The sequence below is a fragment of the Podospora pseudoanserina genome, chromosome 6 (assembly GCF_035222485.1).
Source record: "Podospora pseudoanserina strain CBS 124.78 chromosome 6, whole genome shotgun sequence".
Lineage (NCBI taxonomy): Eukaryota > Fungi > Ascomycota > Sordariomycetes > Sordariales > Podosporaceae > Podospora > Podospora pseudoanserina.
Window position 1 is genome coordinate 1,297,343 of NC_085925.1, and position 18,350 is coordinate 1,315,692.

Sequence of the window (18,350 nt, forward strand, 5' to 3'; positions counted from 1 at the left end):
GCCGCGCCCATGTCGGTGCGCTGCTGGTTGAATACAGCAGCTGGTTGGGCCTTGTGAGAGTCTTTTTACCCTACCCAACCCCCGAGATACTTACCCAGAAAACCTGAGTGTTTTTTTGCGCGGCCACCTTTTCCTTATTTTGTCATTTGTGTCGCATTCATTGGCACCCTGACGTGATTAGGGTGACGCAAGCTTGATCTGATCTTCACTACGCCTATGGGACAAGTGGGAGATACAGTCCGATACAAATCTCTGACATAACCATATTGATGTTGCACAGAGACCATTTTTGCGGCCAAGAAACCCGCTGGAGAGGTAGCGCTCCGCTTCTGCTACCCTTCACCTTCGGCAATGCCAGACTATCTGCACCGCTACCGGTCTATCCAAAAGACTAGGAGAAGTCGCCACTGCAGAAACCACTTGAAAATTCTGTTTCTCACAGAGGCTACAAGTAGCGCAGGCTGAGGAACACTTGCCCAGAAGCGCGGGACGGAAAAGGCAAGGGTAGGGGTAAGTAATGCGGATGTTGGCTGATGAGCCTTCTCTGTGACTGTGGTTCCGTTAGATGTAGCATGTACCATCGATTTCCACATATGCCTAACCAAAGTCAGCAAGAGTTCCTGGCGTGATAAACATATGCCTAGGCTTTCGCCCGCCTCGTCTTCAGCTACCTCCAAGGGAAGGATCACGTGTCTGTCATAGCGGTTGGTTTGAGTAGGAGTTTGCATACACCTCGGCCACCTTGTGAGTTGACCCAATCCAGGCCGCATGCCGCAGGTAGGCGAAATGAGGCTATAGTAGACAGCTCAATATTAAGACTGAACGCCGGGCTGCCCTCCGAGCCCTGTATCTACCAGATGGGGACGACCGTGTAGATGTAGGTCGTGAAGCGTACAAGTTAAGCAGGCAGCGGTCCGGATAGTCAACCGTGGCGCCAACAGATATGGAAATCAGACAAGGCTTAGGTCCACCCTCGAACAAGATTGGCAGTTGCAAGGCGTCTCGCCATCCATGAGGGTGTGGCTATCATGTCTGAAAAGGGGTATTGAAGCCATCAGTGACTGGCTGAGAAGCGCTCACCATGCGGAGATGGGCCCACACTGGCAGGCGCCAACATATGGCGAGGAGATGATATTCATCGGCGCAACTATGCGGACGAATACGTGCGGAAGCACTGAGCACTACACTCGTGAGGGTGTATGGGCGAAGTAGTTGCCGTATGGAGATGGAAAGGGGTTCCCGAGTGGAGATGGGACCTGTCTCCATCAACAACACGGTGGCTCCATACGAGGGCCGTGGTGCCATGCTCACAATGGGGGCCGTGTCGATAAGCCGACTGACAGCCCGAACTGAACCAACGCATGAGGGCAATCTCATAGCGGCAAGTCATGGGACATGGAGTTGGTGAGGCTCAGCAAAAATGTTTCAACTTTGGGCACGCTCTCAGTGGTGAAGGAGAGCGCCTGGGAAATGAATGCTATGCTCGAAGTTTTGCCGAGAACGGACAGAAGTTAGACCAGGAAGACATTTCGCGGGAAACCACACAATAGAGAGAGGTACCTGTAGACGAAAGCGGCATCTTTAGCCATGGAAGGCACACCGCCACAAGTTGCCCTCCGAGGCACCGTCATATCGCAGTTCTTGTCGACAGAGAGCCTTCATGATACACGGTAACTCTTGATCCCGAAGGTCAGTTGTCTCTCTCAGAGTCTGATATAGGTGGAGCTATGAATCAAAGCCACACGGGATTGAACATGTCGTCATGGATGATGGTTCAGTCTTGTCAGATTCAAGATGAGAGAGCGGACAATCCTCAACGGGCAGTTCATCCGGATCCATTGGCCGAGGTATGACGGTCGGTCGAGGTCTGTGCCCTGCAGCAAGACCGGGCAAGGCCCGGATTGAACGGCAGTTCTCGAGAGAAGAAAAAAGGATGCAGGTGCAGCATGTGGAGCGGGCAGCGAGGGCCACAAAGGAGGAGAGTCGTTGAAATGGCCAAGGTTTGTGAGGGTTTAGTGTAACGGTTTTTGACGTAGAGTTGGCAACTGGCCCGGCGTTTTTGCTCGAGGTGGAGCATCTGAAGCTCGGCCCTCGTCTCATTGGAGTGCGAGATGACGCCAGAGAGCGGCCCCTGCAGGCCGGGCCGGCGCACTTGGGACGAACCCCCAGCCGCCCGTGGCACAGCGATAGGTTAGCCCCGCTACCCGCCGTTTGGGCTCAACGGGGCCCCCATCAGGGCAGACACCGGTAGCCGACCCCTCCGAGACATGAGTGAGCGGCAGGAGAATTCTTTTTTTCCTTTTCTTTTCTTTTCTTTTCTTTTCTTTTCTTTACATCCAACACTTTTCACTCGTCTTCTTCAACTGTCACTCTGTCCCTATGGCATAGTCCGGACATCCCAAAAATACTCTTCACTGCGCTGCGACTATCTGCGGAATTATGGGCCATGATCATGCTACTGCAATGGCGGCGTATCTAATCTAGTTGACATATGACATCCAGATCGCGGGATGGCTGTGCACGCCATCGATCCACCAGCACATGCAACACGACCGACCATTGAAAAGAACACGAAGACATTTTCATGCTTGATTGACGTGGATGCACGTCGATCTCCAAGCGGCAGTCCCGACGAGATCGACACCCTAGGAATATCGTCAACGACAGGGCTTGGCATGGTGTTGCATGAACTTGGCTCTTCGTTGGTGTCAATATTCATTTCGATCGATATGTGGGCCGAGCATTCTTCTAGAAGGACAAAAGAACCACTGTGCCGGGCCCTCCCCCAGTCGCGGTCCTACAGTATCACGGCATATCCGACACAGCAGGTCATTACTGTGTATGTTCCTTCTCAGTGAAGCCTCACCTATCCAGTGCTTGGGCTAGCGAGTGCGAACTCTTAGACCAAATAGTGAAGCAGCTAAGCTACCTAGGTGATAAAAGTGATAGAGAAGGCCCTGACGTCAACTGTCGACATACTATCAGGTAGAACACCAGATATGTTATATCAAACACGAACAATTGCTTGCTTTTTGTGTCTTTTGGAACTTTCCGATTTCCACCTCGCTGGCACGATTCCCTGATTGGGCAAGGTTAAATCGGTTAAAATTGTTGACAGCAGCTTATGCACGTGGGGTTTTCTTTTACAGTGACATCCGTCGTCGAAATCTGGTAGGTAGGGTGGGATGCACTTTCCAGGTTCTCTGTCAGGCTCGCTCTTGCCAGCAGCGGCCCTGTGGCACGACACCTCGACCGCCAGATCTGCTCTTTCCATGTTCGCTGCAACCTTCCCTTTCATTCTCTGGCGTCTACTCCAATTGGGGGCCGAAAACTCTTCACTTTCTTACCGTTGATTTTCAACTTTTATGTCGATTGTTCAACTGACAGTAAATCACCGTCGGATCTTTCATGCAATGCCTGATCACCTCCAGGACACAGCCTGACCTGACCCAGACCCTGACGGACCATATCCGACCAACCAACACCCTGTCTTCGTGACTACTGACGCCCTCGCAGCATCAATGGCTGCGGACGACGGCATGTGAGTTAATATCACAGAAAAACACTCTTCCTGCGGAGGACCCATGGATTGGCAAGCTGGGCAGCTATAGGTGAGTGGGTGCGGTCTTATCGCCCACATCTTGCATGGATCCAGATCTCGATAATACCACTTTGGGCAGTGACTCCTTTTCCACTTGCTTCTTGGAGCTCTCACAGCCGTTGGCTCGTGCCCAACCCGGAAGCAAGCCAAGGACCTCTTCATTTTTATCCCTCGACACACTGTCACCTCCCTCACCCGTCCTCGGTGTTGAGAGTCGGCACTGTCGTTGCCCGATTTTATCACATGCCCACGCTAGCAACCCCGATAGCTCCGTAAGGGTTCCGGATCGTGGGGTCTGCCGGTTAGACCAGCGACCTCCTGCATCGGCGCATCCTGACAGAGTCTCCTAACCCAAGAACGAATAGCTCGAGCCCACAGAAGCCACCGTTCAATCGGCTTGCTCCTTTTTCCACAACGGACGACGGTTGACACAGACCCCGGTCAAGCCCTGGGAGTGCAGGCCCGACTGTTGCGAGCGTGCATGGGATGGCTGCTTGTCGATTTCCCAGGCTGTCCATGGCTGCCACGCTCAAGGCCTCGAAAGAGCAACGGGGACACCTTGCCGCAGGGCCGTGCGCATCGGCGCCCTTCACAGCAGCAATAGGCCACAGCTGCCTGTCTACTGCAGGTGCTAACCGTACCGAACGGCCTGCAGTTCCTAGCTCCAACGGACATGCACAGTGAGCTTGTAGAACCATTCTTCAGTGTCAGCATCGGGGCTGCTCGCACGATCGAAGCAGTCTCATCGCCCACAGCCAGCTCGGCTCCACTGACGTGCCATGGCGTTGCGGTGGATGTTGGCAAGGGGCCCAGCTTTGGCCTAGGCCTAGGTAGCACCAGCAGCATCCCTGAAGGTCGAACTGTTCCTTCGTCGTTCACCCACTCGCAGGGGGGCCACCACCCAAGAGATGCACGACCACCACCACATCAGATGAACCGCACAAGATGAGAGCGGCTTTGCTGCACTTGAACCACCCAGCCGCCGAAGATCAAACCACAGAATATCTTCCAGATGTTGTGTCCTTTCCTCGCAATCTGGTGGGAGGGCTAGGATGTCCCCCGGCACTCCCTTGACCTTAATATCAGAACGTTAAGCATGTATCGACAAGTATCTTTGGACCCCTGCTTCAAGTACTTTGTACCGAACCACCCCCCTGCTGAAGAGCTAAACCGCCCCTTTCAACACCCCACTGGAGCGGTTTAGCTTTCTGTGGAGTGTGGTGTTGTTGTGGTTGTTGCGCTGCTGTTGCTGTCTTCTGCCGGGCCCTACGATACAATCCTTTTGCAGCTAGCTAGGGGCTCTGTCCTCGGGTACCTTGATGACCGGTCATCGCGGAGCATACCACGATGTTGGGTGGATATGGAGAGCTGGCCTGCGGGGGATAGGGAGGGTCCTTCCATAATGGAAGGAAATACCGATGCAGATATATCACCACGATCAACAAAAACTTGGCGCTGAATATTCCATTTCGCGATAACAGGCCATTGTGTTGTGTATTCGAGCACCTTCCTGTGAGGTCCAGAGAAGGCTTACCAAGGATATCCAGACATGCACTATGCTTGAGGCTGGATGGATTACCGGTAGCCTGTGGCCGCTACCTACCTAGGTAGTATGGATGCAGAAGCCGCGGGCTGGGTGGCAGGGTTATACCCACAACTGATACCCCCCCTTCACCCCCGCGCACATTCTCTGGACCGGGCCGGGCTGGCTGATCCTGGACAACTGCCCCCTGGACGACTGGCTATGACCGTTGGAGATTGTCCATACCAGTAACTGATCGACTAATAAGATCGAACCCAGTAGGCGCGCTTCCGCCCATACCTTACATCTCCCCAGATCTGCCCTCACCAGTAACATTGGCCTCCTCGTCGTCGTCTTGGATCGTGATCCTGAACGGAGCCGCACTGTTTCCTTCAGCCCCTTAGCACTCCCCTCAACAGGGTCATCGTTGCATCCATCCGCTTGTGACGGCATCCTGCTCTCCAGAGTCATATTCGGCCTCTCCCGCCGCGGCTTATGTGGCTCAGGTCCTCTACCAAGAGAGACTCGGTCACACGTACAGCACCCTCACCCGGTCTCCTGACAGCAACTCCTACTGGCCAGGACTAGTAAAAGGTCTCCGACCGGACACTCTGCACATCCGGCTCTTGCACATCAAGTCCCCCCCTGTCCATCTCCTTGTTTTGAACAACAAACTTCTGCATTGGACCAGTCGAGGTGCGCTTGGCAGCAAGACAAGAATCGTGCAACTGCCTATTCGCCACCCCTTGACTTGCTCTGGAGAGAGTGTCTTGAAGGGCACAGCTACCCGAAACGGATTCGTATCCTCCTACCAAGTCAGTACTCACCACGGGCTACCCGCGGCTACCCCCGCCTGAAGTTGACGCCAACAACCCTCCTCCTCTTCAGAGTCTGGGGAAGCTCAGTGGATATCCTGGCTGCGCTCTGTTGTCGGCGGTTGCTCAGTCACAGTGGGAACCCACATGCACGCCCACCCTTGAACCAAGAAATCGTCACCCCCTCCAGCAGCAGATCACCTTCTGCCAGCCAGCAACCCCATCAAACCCAGACACCCTGGTTTCCCGGCACCCCAAAGCTTGACTGAGCGGAGAAGGGGGTCTCACCGTCAGCCGTTCTTCCAGTACCAATCCCCACTGGTACCCGATCCCCCAGTCTGGCGAAGAGATTGCCGCTCGTGTCCAGTTTGGCATCTCCTCCTCCATTGTGTGCGGACATTCAGCCCAAACTGGTGGCATCCCAGCTCTCCTCCTGCCCCCCTACTACCCCCCCTACCCTGGACTCACATCCTGCCATTCTCGTCCTTGCCTTGGCGCTTGGGCGTGCTTAACTTATCATTATATATCCCGGGGATTAGCTTCTTTGGAGAAGGTCAAGAGAGGGCTATTGACGGGGGAGAGGCTATTATTCTTGTTTGCGTGGATTCTCTGGGCACAGCACGACTATCATCTATTGGCCAGAGTTCAACTTCTTTTCTTTGGCACCCCTTCCCTCCCCCGCCGACCACCATTTCAACTCCGGTTGGATTTGATTTCCTTTCTCCTCTTCCTCGACCGCTCGGCACAGGTATTCTCCCCACACAAGACGTGCCTGACCATCGACGGCGGTCTCCCAAAGATACATCTGTCAAGGTCATACTCGTTTACCGCCGGCCAGTTGACTACCTCGTCATCCCGCTTCGACTTCCTCCTTACCAACAAACTTGACGCACCTCAGACCGGAGCCATCGAACAGAAAGCGCATTCCAAACACCACCTGAGCCGAGTCCGCATGTACACTATTCCCGAAATCATTTGATACCACGACACATACTCGACCATTTACATTCTGTTCGCATCGCGTGTCCTCAAACAGTCATCATGGGTGACTATCATTATCACCACTTTCTATCCTCCATGGCGGGTGTGGGTGGACAGCCTAACCAGAGTCCACTTGAAGGCCCCCCACAGATGTCTCACCAACCTCAGGTGTTGGCCATGGGAGGCCATGGCCCTCCAATGCCTAACCCATACCAAAGCCTGGGATACTTTACGGGATTCCCTGAGCCGATCATGTTCAATGCGCCAAAGTCGCAAAGAAGCAGGCGCAAGTCAGCACCAGGCCTCGATCACATCAAACATCGACGCACAAGATCAGGCTGCTTTACATGTCGCAGCCGTCGAGTCAAGGTGGGTCTGAAGAGCAATTGGAAGTAACGTGTGGTGGCTAACATGGTTGTAGTGTGACGAAACACATCCGATCTGTGAAAGTGGGTAGCGAAAAGATGTGTCTAGCAGTAGCACGGTAGCTAACTTGCTCCAGGATGCCGAAAGGGAAAGAGAGAATGCCTCTATCCAGAACCGGCGCCGCCGAAAGGTTCTGGGGGTTCGACCTCAAAAGAGTCTTCTTCAACTGCGCCCAGTCAACAGGCGAGCCCGACCTCTTCACGAGGCGACGACGATGACGACGACGACCGGGATTCAAAGCTGGAGCCGATCATGGATGAAGATGAGGAAGAGCCGCAGAGCGCCACATCGACGACTGCGCCAATGTTTCCTTTGAGAAGATCGAGCACCACATCCTCCTTTGGTTTACAGCGTGTCCCTACAGGGTACCGGTACGACTCGGAGACCCCGTCTTTTGATGGTAATAAGAGCTCTTCTCCCTTGTCGACGGGCACGGCGACCGCACAATCGCACCGTCCAGACTGGACGTTCTTACCACACGAGCTGCAGTTTTATCTCGGCTATTTCTACGAAAATATCACGCACTACCACTACGGGCTCATCAGCGACGCCGGTGACTTCTTCCGAACCACTCTGGTAGGGTTGGCGCTTCGAAATGAGGCCTTGCTGTATGCTATTGTGGCCTTTTCGGCATACCACCATGCGCTGCATAATCCCCATGGCAGGATCAACGAGTTCTTGCAATATTACAACCACAGCGTCAAGAATCTTTTGGAGTGTCTAAAGAGGAAAGAAAAGTACAGTATCGCGACGCTTTTGACGATATTGCAGCTCGCGACAATCGAGGTATGTAAAGCTCCTCTCGACCGTGGGTGGGCCAGGATAACTAAACACCAACCAGGAATATTTGGGTGACTGGGTCAACCTCATGGGCCATCAAAAGGCCGCCCTGGAGATCTTTACGCAGCTTTTTACTCCGCAGACAATCATGCAGTCACAGACAGGCCGGGCTGCACTGACTTGGTACGGTCGCTTTGATCTCTTCGTTGCCATCATGGGTAGCTTTGAAACGACGTTGCCTCGTGAATGGTACTTGGAGGCAGCAACATACCACGATTCGTGCACGGCTGCCGAACCAGACAGTGTCTTTTGGAAGTTCGAAGCATGCTCTGCGAAGATGCAGCTTATTTCGATGGAAATGGCCATGTTGTATGCCAGGAGGGTGAAGGAAGAGGTCACGGCAGAAGACTTCGCTGCAGAACATCAAAGATTGAGCAGATGTCTCGACGACTGGAAAAATGGATGGGATCCTGCTCTGGTAGACCCTTCCCATCTTGTTACGGACTTTTCAGGGAGCCGCGCACCAGATCCGAACGATATTGTCAACCCGTTCACATCGGGAGCACTGTTTCAACCACCACTGTTCCCTTCGACGGTCTTGACAGCCAGCTACCATTCCATGAGCCTCTTGCACGACAGCCAGAGTGGCATCAGACCAACAGGAGAAGCCAAAGACAAATTGAGGGAGCATGCCTACAAAATCTACCAGATTTTCGAGGCAGTTGAATTCTGGTCGCACAGCCCGCCGGGAGGGCTCATTGCGTTGCAGTCAGCTTTAGCTGTGGCAGCTCTCTATGTTCAGCGGGATCCACGCCATCAGATGTGGATCAGGAGGAAGTTTGTGTTACTGGAGGCGATGGGGTAAGCCCTTCTCTTGGGCCTCTGAGGGCATTTGACTGACGTTAACTTTGTGGCTATTACAGATACATTTTCCCTGCCACGATGCGTGTGCGAATGGCCGAGCTTTTCGCAGACGACACCTGCACCAGATGGTGGCTGCCGAACGATGAGGGCTTTCCGCCCCTACTACAAAATATCCGCGCATATGCCGACGAACGCAATGCCATGGCGGCGACTACCCAGAGAGACACGGTACAGCAGATTCGCCATGTGTTTTCGAGGATGAACATTAGAGAGGCCGCGAGAAAGGCGGCAGAAAACTAACGGCCCGGTTATGGCGGCATGACAGCAACCTATGTTCGACTCAATCAGGACGGTCTGACAGGCGGCTGGCAAATTTAGGGGACACTGAAGTATCAGCAACAACCTCGTCGCGACAACAGTTGACGTTGCTCAAGGACAATGCGGCTCATGTCTGCCGGGCGGCCCGAATCCCTGGACAATTTCCTGGGACCCGATCATGCGGGTCTGCGACGTCGAATATCGTTGCTAATGCAGGGGAAAAATTGCTTATCACAGCTGGCACCGCATTTGCCATTCTGAAACACCCCCTCGGCGTTAGGTGATGATGGTGCCTACTCAGCTCTCCTCCTTCCTCTTTCCCCCACACACCACCAACTGACCCCCAACGACACCCTGTCATGCAATCGGAATCGGCAGGATACATTCAAATGGCATGCTGATCTTGTGACTCTCCTGGCGCCATGCGGGCGCCAATTCCTTCTAGGGAGCGGCGGCTGCTGTTGCATGATGCATCATCATCCGAACCGGTGGTGTCTTGGCTTGGGTTTGACAGTCTTGGGGGAAAGGGAGACTGGACCTGTCACGCGGGAATAGGAGTGGAGGATGTCACTAACATCGGAAGACGGGCGAGAAGCGTCAACCTCGGCGCTCTAGGACTGGATGCAAGACTTTTTGGTGTCTTCCCCTCACGACACGGCACGATCACGGGACGATGTCTTCCGAGCCCCCAAGAACAGCTGGCCCTCACCTAATTCTGGCCTACATACAACCTTTCGAGTTACATTTTTTTCACTTTGACTTTTTGTATTACTGATATATATATCTGTGGGTTTTTGCACTTGGGTTGGCTGTCTTGTTATTTCTGGCTTTTGTCTTGCATTGCCCTTTTTTTTTCTCTTCAGATACTCCCCAGTGACTGGGGAAGGATTGTATTATTTACTTTTTTATTTTTTTTATTTCAAGCACCAAATATTTTGACATTTATGAGCACATAATTTTTATTTTCTGAAAGTTTCATTTTTTTTCTTTTCTATGTGAAGTGGTTGGATTATGGGGACGGAACCAGCGGCAGCGTCATAATCATCAACGAGGACTGGCAGGACAACAACAGAGAGAGAGAGATGGAAGTTTAAGGAACCGACAACACAACCTCCTAATGTACGTGTGTGTGCGTGTGTGTGTGTACGAAAAGAAGACCTAGTGCGACAAACCAAACAGTGCGAAATGATACCCTGGGTTTTCTCTTTTTTTCTTTTTCCTGAGCGGGCGGAAGAAACTAAAAGTTGGGAGAGAGACTATACAATGTATTAGTACGACGACGATTTCGGTAACTGGAGTCTGGAGGTTTTTGGTGTGTGCATAGCATAGCATAGCATGGGTATGGATGGGCTTAAGAAAAGGGGGTTAGTGGTGTCTTTGCGTGTGTGTTGTGTGTTGTGTGTGGGAGTTGATGGGGCAGATCATGGGAGTAGATTTGTATCTCAAGGGCGGGGAAGGGATAGGTGATGCTAGAATGGGAACGGAGGTGGTGGGGGGTGTTAATAGGGGTTTGGTATATATAAAAAGATCGTGAGCCTGGGAATAAAGAAATGGGTTTTGGCGGAGAAGGGTTTTAGTGTTTAATTTTTAACTTCATTGTAGAGTACTTGTTTCTGTTTACAAATGGATTTGGATACACAAAACTGCTTCCTTGGGCTTTCCGCTATGTGCCTATTGCTGTTCATCAAAACAGCAATTCACAAAGATCAAAGACAACAAACAACAACCTGTTTACAGGATAATACTGTGATATATTCATCTACGCTTACAAAGGGTGTTTAACCACTCCCAAAACATTCCTACAAAATAACGCTATACCTCCTTCTTTCCTCACCTAGGATTAGTATTTATAAACCCCGACTCAGGATCTATGAACTCCAGCGACGCATTATCCCTCCGGCCCCCCGCTTATAAGACCCAGAAGACCCAGAAGACCCCGAAGAACCCCGAAGATAGGTCTTCTGGTCCAGCCTCGTCTTTGGCTTCTTCTCCTTCGTCTCTGGCTTCTCCTTCTCCTTCTTGTAGCTCCCTGCAGAGTAAGTCTCCTAATCCAGCTCCTTTACCGGCTTGTCCTCCTCTTCTTCCTTCTTCTTATCTTTACCATCTCCTGTTGCCGCAGCAGGGGCGGTTTCCTCAATCTCAACCTCCACCTCCGCCCCACCACCAACGACAGTAACGTCATCAACTTCCCCATCTGTCTCCTCCTCCTCCTCTTCTTCTTCTTCTTGAGCATCCTTAGCGCCACCCTGCCCCTCCTCGATACACTTCCCCTTATCATCTCCCTTTTTCTCCTCCCCTTCCAATTTCTTGTCCTCCTCCGGCGGCGAAGCCAAAACCTCCTTCGCAGTAGCAGTAACACCAGAATAGCTCTCCGGCTCGTCCGCAAAATTTTCCTCGAGTTTCTTCTCCTCCACCTCTGTCGTTTTAGGAGGGGGAATAACACTCCCCGGCCTAACCGGCTCCTTCAACCCCTCCACAATAACCGGAATCTCCCCCTCCGGACTCCCCTCCTCCTCCTCCTCCTCTGGTCGTCCTGCCTCCACCACAGTCCCCGTTTCGCTCACTCCCGAAGATATACTCATCACGCTCAACCTCCTCGAAAGCTCCCCATGACCCCCAGGGCTGTCATCTTCGTCCGCTTCAGGAACAGGCATGATAAAGCTCCCCGTGGACGGGCTAGACTTGATATGTCTCCGGGTATTGGTCCTACTCAACCCCGGATCCTCCCCGCTCGGCTCCGCCACCCTCGGAGGCGGTTTCGCAATCGTTATCCCGCCCTGTCTCTTCCCCCCTCCTGCTGTCTTTTCCTCTTCCTCCCCAGCAATCGGCAGCCCTTCCGCCTCGGGCGGCAGCTTGTAGTTCTCCGCCGGCAAAAGATCGTAAACATCACAGACCGTCTTGAAAAAAACATACAGCCCCGTCTCCCCCTCCACCTTCCAAAACACCTGCCTGTGCTGAAACCAACCATGGGCAAAAATCCTGTGCAGCCGTCTAAAGACATTGACCAAATTCTTCACCGCTTGGTTCTTGTCGTGACTGTCAACCACAAACCTGCTGGGGAAGATCTTGGGGTTGGTGACGACATTCGCCGCCCAGTCAAGCGTGTGGCAGCAGTAATCAATCGCGCAGCAGGACTTTGGCGCGTCGTGCACCGCGCACAGAAACTGCCATTCTGACGCGCGCATCTCTGGGCATGTCTGGGCGGAACAAGGCGGGGTGTCGAAGAGGAACTGGACGATGAGTTTGTTGCAGTGGGCTACGAGGAAGCGGCATAGTTCGTAGAGCCAGAGGGTTTTGTCGATTCCTGGGGGCGGAGTGGCGAGGAGGAGGGCGGTGGTTCGGGTTATAGGGCTGGTGTTAGAGGAGGAGTGGTGGTAGTGGAGGGCTGAGAGGTGTTCTTGGAGTTGGAAGGCCGAGTCAAGCTGGGGATGGGGTTAGTTTATTTGTGGAGGGAGCGGGGAGAGGTGAGGGAGGGGAGAGGGGAGGGAGAGGGAGGAGGGGGGGGTGTGAAAGAAGGGAGACAAACTTCTTGGAGGGGAACAAGAGGGGGACCAGCGTGCATGTCGGCTGCTTTGGTGCCGGGGTGGATGCGCCGTTTGGAGTTTGCGTCGAGGGCGGTTTGTTCTATTGGGGGAGGGTGGTGGGCGCCCATCATGGGGGATTTGGGACCTATTTGGATCTCGGCTGGAGGTGGTGGGCTGGGGAGCCGAGGGGAGTTTGGGGCGAGGGACATGGTTGTTTTGTCCTCGAGGCTCGAGTGGGTGGGTGGTTTGTTGACTTTGGTCTTTGTCGGCCGCGCGCGCGGATGCCTACTTCCTAGAGATGGTAGACTGTGGTTGACAATATCGATTGTTGATGCAGAATCGACGACTCGACAAAGAGATGCTGGGGTGATGTTTGGGTAAACTCGGGCCGGGGGTTTTGTGAAGCTGGAAAGTATGGACCGACGTCGTTGCCCGATATCATTCTAGAAGTTAATGCTGTCCCGGGCGGCGCTTACCAGCTTCTGGGGGCCCAAGCTCCCTGAACCGGGGATCCCTGCTGTGCCCTTACGTAACTTGCCAAGCCTAGATCCAAATCTGGGATTCCAAGTTGCCTGCCCCGCCATTGATCGAAGCATTGTTCCAGGACATGTGCGCCCTTGCAGATACATCATCAGCTTGACTATCTTGACCCGTTCAAAGAGGACAGACAGGATACCAGAACTCAACACTTTCTCTTTATACAATTGACGAAATAACGACCGCTTAAATGAACTTTGACGACGACGACGCCCCGCCAGACCTGATTGGTGCTGATGAAACAGTAGAAGTACCAGAAGAAAAAGCGAAAAAGGTGCCAATCACAATAGTAACAGGTTTGTATTGCTATGGCTTTACTTTACTCTTGGGATATATCACCTGTTCTTACACAAACCCTAGGATACCTTGGAGCTGGGAAAACCACACTGCTCAACTACATCCTGACTGCAAAGCATGGCAAAAAGGTTGCTGTGATTATGAATGGTGAGTAGAGGAGACCAGATTCTGTGTCAAGAGTGTCTCTTGCTGACTATTATTTTCAGAGTTTGGGGACTGTAAGTCATCTCCCCCTGAGACATTTGCTTGAGTATAACGTAACTGACACAGCTCAGCTTTGGACATTGAAAAGTCCTTGACTGTGAATAAGGATGGCGAGGCTGTGGAAGAGTGGTTAGAGGTGGGCAACGGATGCATCTGCTGCTCCGTGAAGTAAGACGGCCTCTTTCAAGTCAATGAAACCCCGCTAACAGTTGTAAACAGAGACACAGGCGTGAACGCCATCGAGTCTCTGATGGAAAAGAAGGGAAAGTTCGACTACATCTTGCTCGAAACAACAGGGTTGGCTGATCCGGGCAATCTGGCGCCGCTATTCTGGGTTGATGACGGGCTGGCGAGCACCATTTATCTAGATGGCATCGTGACCCTCGTTGATGCCAAGAATATCCTTCGCAGCTTGGATGATCCTGCGGGCAAAGTGGAAGGTCATGAAGACTCTGATGATCATGGACCAGTCATGACCACTGCTCACGTGCAGATTTCACACGCCGATGTCATCGTCATCAACAAGTCTGACCTTGTGAGCGGAGAAGGGTTGGAAGCCGTCAGGGAGCGCATCACATCCATCAATGAGCTGGCCAAGATATTCGTCACCTCGCAAAGTGTTGTGCCTGATCTGGAGGGATTCTTGCTCGACTTGCACGCATATGACCGTGTCGATGAACTTGACCGTGCAGGACGTGGGCACAGCCACCTCGATAAAGTGAGTGGGACCTATCCAATCGACTGTGGCGCAAACAAACTGACAGATCTGCTAGACCATCTCAACATTGTCAATCCCTCTCGAGGAGCTGACGACCAACCAACTGACGGCAGTAGACGCCTGGCTGCGCTCGGTGCTGTGGGAGAATGAGCTTCCTGGGAACAAGGCGGCCAATGGGCCAGCTTTTGAGATCCATCGGGTGAAGGGGCGGCTATTTATCGAGGATGGGGCTGAAAAGATGGTCCAGGGAGTGAGAGAGATTTTCGATATCTTTGACAGCCCCGCGCCGTCATCTGGTGATGTACCCCGGAAAGGCAAGCTGGTGTTGATTGGGCGACATCTGACAGACTTGGACTTTGAGAAGAGTCTGTTAGATGCTGTTCGGACGGCGGCTTAGATAGGCACTCTGAAAGATGAATGAAGAGTGAAAATAAACTCATTTGCCGGTGCCAGTTGACAGGTCTGAGTACGGAGTAATTGGTTGAATTAAAGTTTAGGAGGCGACAGGGAAGACGGTGGACGTAGCCTTGGCTTTAAATTTGGACATTGCGGTATAATTTTTGTGGAGAATGCACGGACCCGCTTGCGATCCCTTGAGCTTTCCCGCCCTCAACCAAGCGCCCATCCTTGGTTCAGTTACAAGCGTTTGCATGATTCGTAGCGTTGTCTCGAAAACGCGACACTGGCTGGCCATCACCACCGTTTTACCCTCTTCGTCCCAAGATATTCTCTATCCAGTCTCATCTAGGAACACATATATAACTACGAACCGAGACACCTCTGAACCCCGCGTTCCAAATGATGAACCGGCAAGGTACGATGGCCCATTCTTTGCCCTTGCTTTTGCCATCTTGATTCCTCGTCTCGCCCGGTACCCCGCTGTTTGTCCATCTCGAATGCCACACAATCTGCCGCCGTCAAAGAAAACACCTGCCGAGTCACCGCCCAGTCGTCTGGCCCTCGTGGCACCTCCGAGCTATGGGATGGAACGAGGGATAATACTGGCCTCTGCACCTACATCGAACCGAAGCAGACATACATAGACTTGGCGGCGGGGAGGGAGCCGGTGGGGGAGGGGGTTGTTGTGAGCGAGGCTTAACATGCCCTCACCTTCATCAAGTCAAAATGGTGAAGGAGGAACTGCACTGTTGAGCCCTATGCTGCTGGGCGGTTCAGCCGGCTGTACTCCTCCAATCGCTCCCGAATCGAAGACGACGTCCGAATGTCTCAGGAGGCGGCCATGACCTCCCATTCTTCCCGCCAGGGTGTACCCATCAGCCGAGCTCGCAATAGTTTGGTTCCAACAGGGAAACAGATTTGCTGACTGATGTCGTCAATAATAGGACCATTACGACAAGTGCCCTACGGGCAACAGCCGCCTCAGCAACAGCCGGGGCGCCCAGGGCAGGCGAGGGGGCTACCTAAAGCGCAGCAAGGTGAGAATGCAGTGGGAGGAGGATAGGTCTGGCAGAAAGACGTTGACATGCATGACTGCGTAGCGGCGATGAACAATTCCAATTGGGCGTTTGGCAATGGCGGCGGTCTATCGATGGGAGGGAATGCGAACCTCAATATGGGAATGCGGCCGCAAGCAAGTGGAAATCTCAGTTTTGCCCAGAGCTTGATAGGCTCGCAGCAGCAGTCGGCGACGTTGGACCCATCGTAAGTTGGACTTCCGGATTTTGTTTTGTTTTGTTTTGGTTGGCGGAGGGGTGAGCGATGCTGCTGCCGGGCTGCATTATTCGCGCTGTTTTTCATCCCATTGTTGCGACCTTCTGGTTTTCTTCGACTTTCTGGGCCATTCACCTTGCGCTCATTGCTTCTGGCCTGCAACTGCGACTTTGCGGCCGCTCTCGTTTTGGTCTGGCATTTCGCCTCCGATCTTTCACCTCAACACCCTCAACCCACCCCCTTACCCTGTCCACGCGCAACACCACTCGACTCTCGTTTCCCGCTGCGTAGTTCGCTATGGCGCGACCGGTCGGGTCAAAGATGAGAATCGCTGCAATGCGCAAGGCAGCCAGTGCCAAAGAACAACCGCAAAAGCAACCAGAAGGAGTGCCGTACGCTTTGGTTGTAAAGGGGTACTGTCTCACAGCCTGGCGCACATACCTTGCCTCTCTGTCGCAGATTGCGACTCTCTTGGTCTCATTATTGAATCGACAGCGTACTAACGGGGCCGTATCTAGGGAGTTTCCATCTCTGTCCAACACGGCACCAAATCAATCAAACCCTGCATCTATGTGGGCGCAACAACCATCCCGCAATATCGGTGGAGGAGCTCACCGGGGCCCCCAGACTCCCTTATCAGCGCATCCGGGCCAACAAGAAGATCTATTCACATCCTCTCGACTAGCCTCGACTGCGCAATCGTCTTTTCGTTTTGGCAACCAGGGAGCCGTGAACCAAGCGCCCCAGGGAGGACAGGCTGACGAGTTCCCACCATTGAACCGATCAACGAACGGCGAAATAGGAGGGCAAGATCGTGGTCCAGGTCTGATGTCGAATATGGGGTTCGGCCAAGGGGGCGCCCCTTCTACTAGGGGTGTGTCACACGCGAACCTAGCTGGGAACGGTCTTCTCAACGCCCTGTCGGCTACTTCCCGGACAGGAGAGGTTATTTCGCCAACGTCGATACAAAGGTCCCAAGGGCCTCGAAGTCCAGTGGACGATGAAGAACCGCGCCAAAAGCCACTCGGGTTTCGCGAGGGCAGCGTGGCGTCACATACTTCAGGAAATGATGCGGTCGGCAGAAATCCGTTAGGCGCTATTGGTAACGACGCTCCTTCGGGCAAGGCGAGAGAGGAGGACCGAGGGCAGCTCCCGGATGTTGTTGATCCTCTTGAAGGGATGTCTCCTATTGACAGGTGGGGGATTAAGGGGCATCAGACTTTGATGAACAATTTCCCCGATTACAACATCATCGGCCATGGGATCGAGCCATCAGTTCTGGGGTTGGATTTGCGTTCCAGCGAGTAGGTTGCTGTCTGACACACGTTAGGAGACCGTGACAATTGCTAACTCTGTTCAAGCCTGATTTCCACGCAGATTTACTCGCTGTTCAACGCCATGCCTCCAAGGCCGGCGGTTCAGAATTTCAAGCTGCCCGACTGCTACGAGGTCAAAAACGTACAGCCCATGGACGTGAAAATTAGTAGCTTCAACGAGGAGACCTTGATGTGGATCTTTTACAGCTGTCCGCGGGACTACAAACAGCAGTTGGCGGCGATGGAGCTGTGAGTGTCTGCTGCCCCATATTCTCATGAGCGTGATAACTGAGACGAATACAGCATGAGCCGCAATTGGCGATGGCACAAGCGTCTGCAACTCTGGTTGACCAAGGACGAACAGCTGGTACCTCAAACCTTGAGCGTTAATACTGAGCGAGGCTACTACATTGTGTGGGACAAAGACTTATGGCGCAAAGAGCGGGTATGAAACTTTTGTCTACAAAGGATATTGACACGGCTTTGCTGACCTGATGCCGCAGAGGGAACTTACTCTGCACTATGCTGACCTCGACACGACGTCCGCGTCACCTGCTGTAGTATCTTGATAGTATGCCAGCCGGCAAAGGGAAGCATCGCAGGCTTAAATCATAGTGTATTCATTAAGTAGTTTCAGCTCTAGCGAGGGGATGTGATTTAGCGAACGGGCTTGATTTCACCCCCTTTCTCATGGGCTTCAAAAAGCGACGGTGGGCGTGGGTGCAACGGCCACGGGAAGGTTTTAGTTGGTGAGCATCCTCTATTCGGGGCGTCAC

At 53.1% G+C, this 18,350-nt stretch overlaps 4 protein-coding genes across 4 annotated transcripts; 3 read left to right on the plus strand and 1 right to left on the minus strand.

The window, feature by feature from the left end:
• The first annotated feature begins 3,205 nt into the window (after positions 1 to 3,205).
• On the plus strand, positions 3,206 to 10,756 carry QC764_603560 (uncharacterized protein). The gene is made up of 4 exons (XM_062948860.1): positions 3,206 to 7,288; positions 7,433 to 8,131; positions 8,187 to 8,986; positions 9,049 to 10,756. Exons 1-4 carry the CDS (start codon positions 6,980 to 6,982, stop codon positions 9,287 to 9,289), a joined length of 2,049 nt encoding a protein of 682 aa, XP_062797373.1. The 5' UTR covers positions 3,206 to 6,979; the 3' UTR covers positions 9,290 to 10,756.
• Positions 10,757 to 11,035: 279 nt separating this feature from the next.
• Positions 11,036 to 13,436, minus strand: QC764_0091560 (uncharacterized protein). Its single transcript, XM_062940926.1, has 2 exons — positions 12,834 to 13,436; positions 11,036 to 12,729 (listed from the first exon to the last, which is right to left on the minus strand). The coding sequence occupies exons 1-2, from the start codon at positions 13,038 to 13,040 to the stop codon at positions 11,353 to 11,355; spliced, it is 1,584 nt and encodes a 527-aa protein (XP_062797374.1). The 5' UTR covers positions 13,041 to 13,436; the 3' UTR covers positions 11,036 to 11,352.
• Position 13,437: 1 nt separating this feature from the next.
• QC764_603540 (uncharacterized protein) lies at positions 13,438 to 15,045 on the plus strand. The gene is made up of 5 exons (XM_062948859.1): positions 13,438 to 13,664; positions 13,729 to 13,812; positions 13,929 to 14,037; positions 14,089 to 14,587; positions 14,643 to 15,045. Exons 1-5 carry the CDS (start codon positions 13,559 to 13,561, stop codon positions 14,982 to 14,984), a joined length of 1,140 nt encoding a protein of 379 aa, XP_062797375.1. The 5' UTR covers positions 13,438 to 13,558; the 3' UTR covers positions 14,985 to 15,045.
• An 89-nt stretch (positions 15,046 to 15,134) lies between these two features.
• Positions 15,135 to 17,827, plus strand: CDC36 (transcriptional regulator; the record flags this gene model as incomplete). The annotated part of the gene is made up of 4 exons (XM_062948858.1): positions 15,135 to 15,401; positions 15,931 to 16,249; positions 16,777 to 17,562; positions 17,620 to 17,827. The coding sequence occupies exons 2-4, from the start codon at positions 16,071 to 16,073 to the stop codon at positions 17,825 to 17,827; spliced, it is 1,173 nt and encodes a 390-aa protein (XP_062797376.1). The 5' UTR covers positions 15,135 to 15,401; positions 15,931 to 16,070.
• Positions 17,828 to 18,350: the final 523 nt, after the last annotated feature.

What these genes read in the sequence shown, in the direction of transcription:
- QC764_0091560 (XM_062940926.1), bottom strand. Translation starts at nt 13,040, where the DNA reads ATGTCCCTCGCCCCAAACTCCCCTCGGCTCCCCAGCCCACCACCTCCA. An exon ending in CTCTTGTTCCCCTCCAAGAA is followed by an intron (nt 12,730 to 12,833) that starts GTTTGTCTCCCT and finishes CCCCATCCCCAG; the next exon opens with CTTGACTCGGCCTTCCAACT.
- QC764_603540 (XM_062948859.1), top strand. Translation starts at nt 13,559, where the DNA reads ATGAACTTTGACGACGACGACGCCCCGCCAGACCTGATTGGTGCTGAT. An exon ending in GCCAATCACAATAGTAACAG is followed by an intron (nt 13,665 to 13,728) that starts GTTTGTATTGCT and finishes CACAAACCCTAG; the next exon opens with GATACCTTGGAGCTGGGAAA. An exon ending in GGTTGCTGTGATTATGAATG is followed by an intron (nt 13,813 to 13,928) that starts GTGAGTAGAGGA and finishes TATAACGTAACT; the next exon opens with GACACAGCTCAGCTTTGGAC.
- QC764_603560 (XM_062948860.1), top strand. Translation starts at nt 6,980, where the DNA reads ATGGGTGACTATCATTATCACCACTTTCTATCCTCCATGGCGGGTGTG. An exon ending in TGCAGCTCGCGACAATCGAG is followed by an intron (nt 8,132 to 8,186) that starts GTATGTAAAGCT and finishes AACACCAACCAG; the next exon opens with GAATATTTGGGTGACTGGGT. An exon ending in GTGTTACTGGAGGCGATGGG is followed by an intron (nt 8,987 to 9,048) that starts GTAAGCCCTTCT and finishes TGGCTATTACAG; the next exon opens with ATACATTTTCCCTGCCACGA.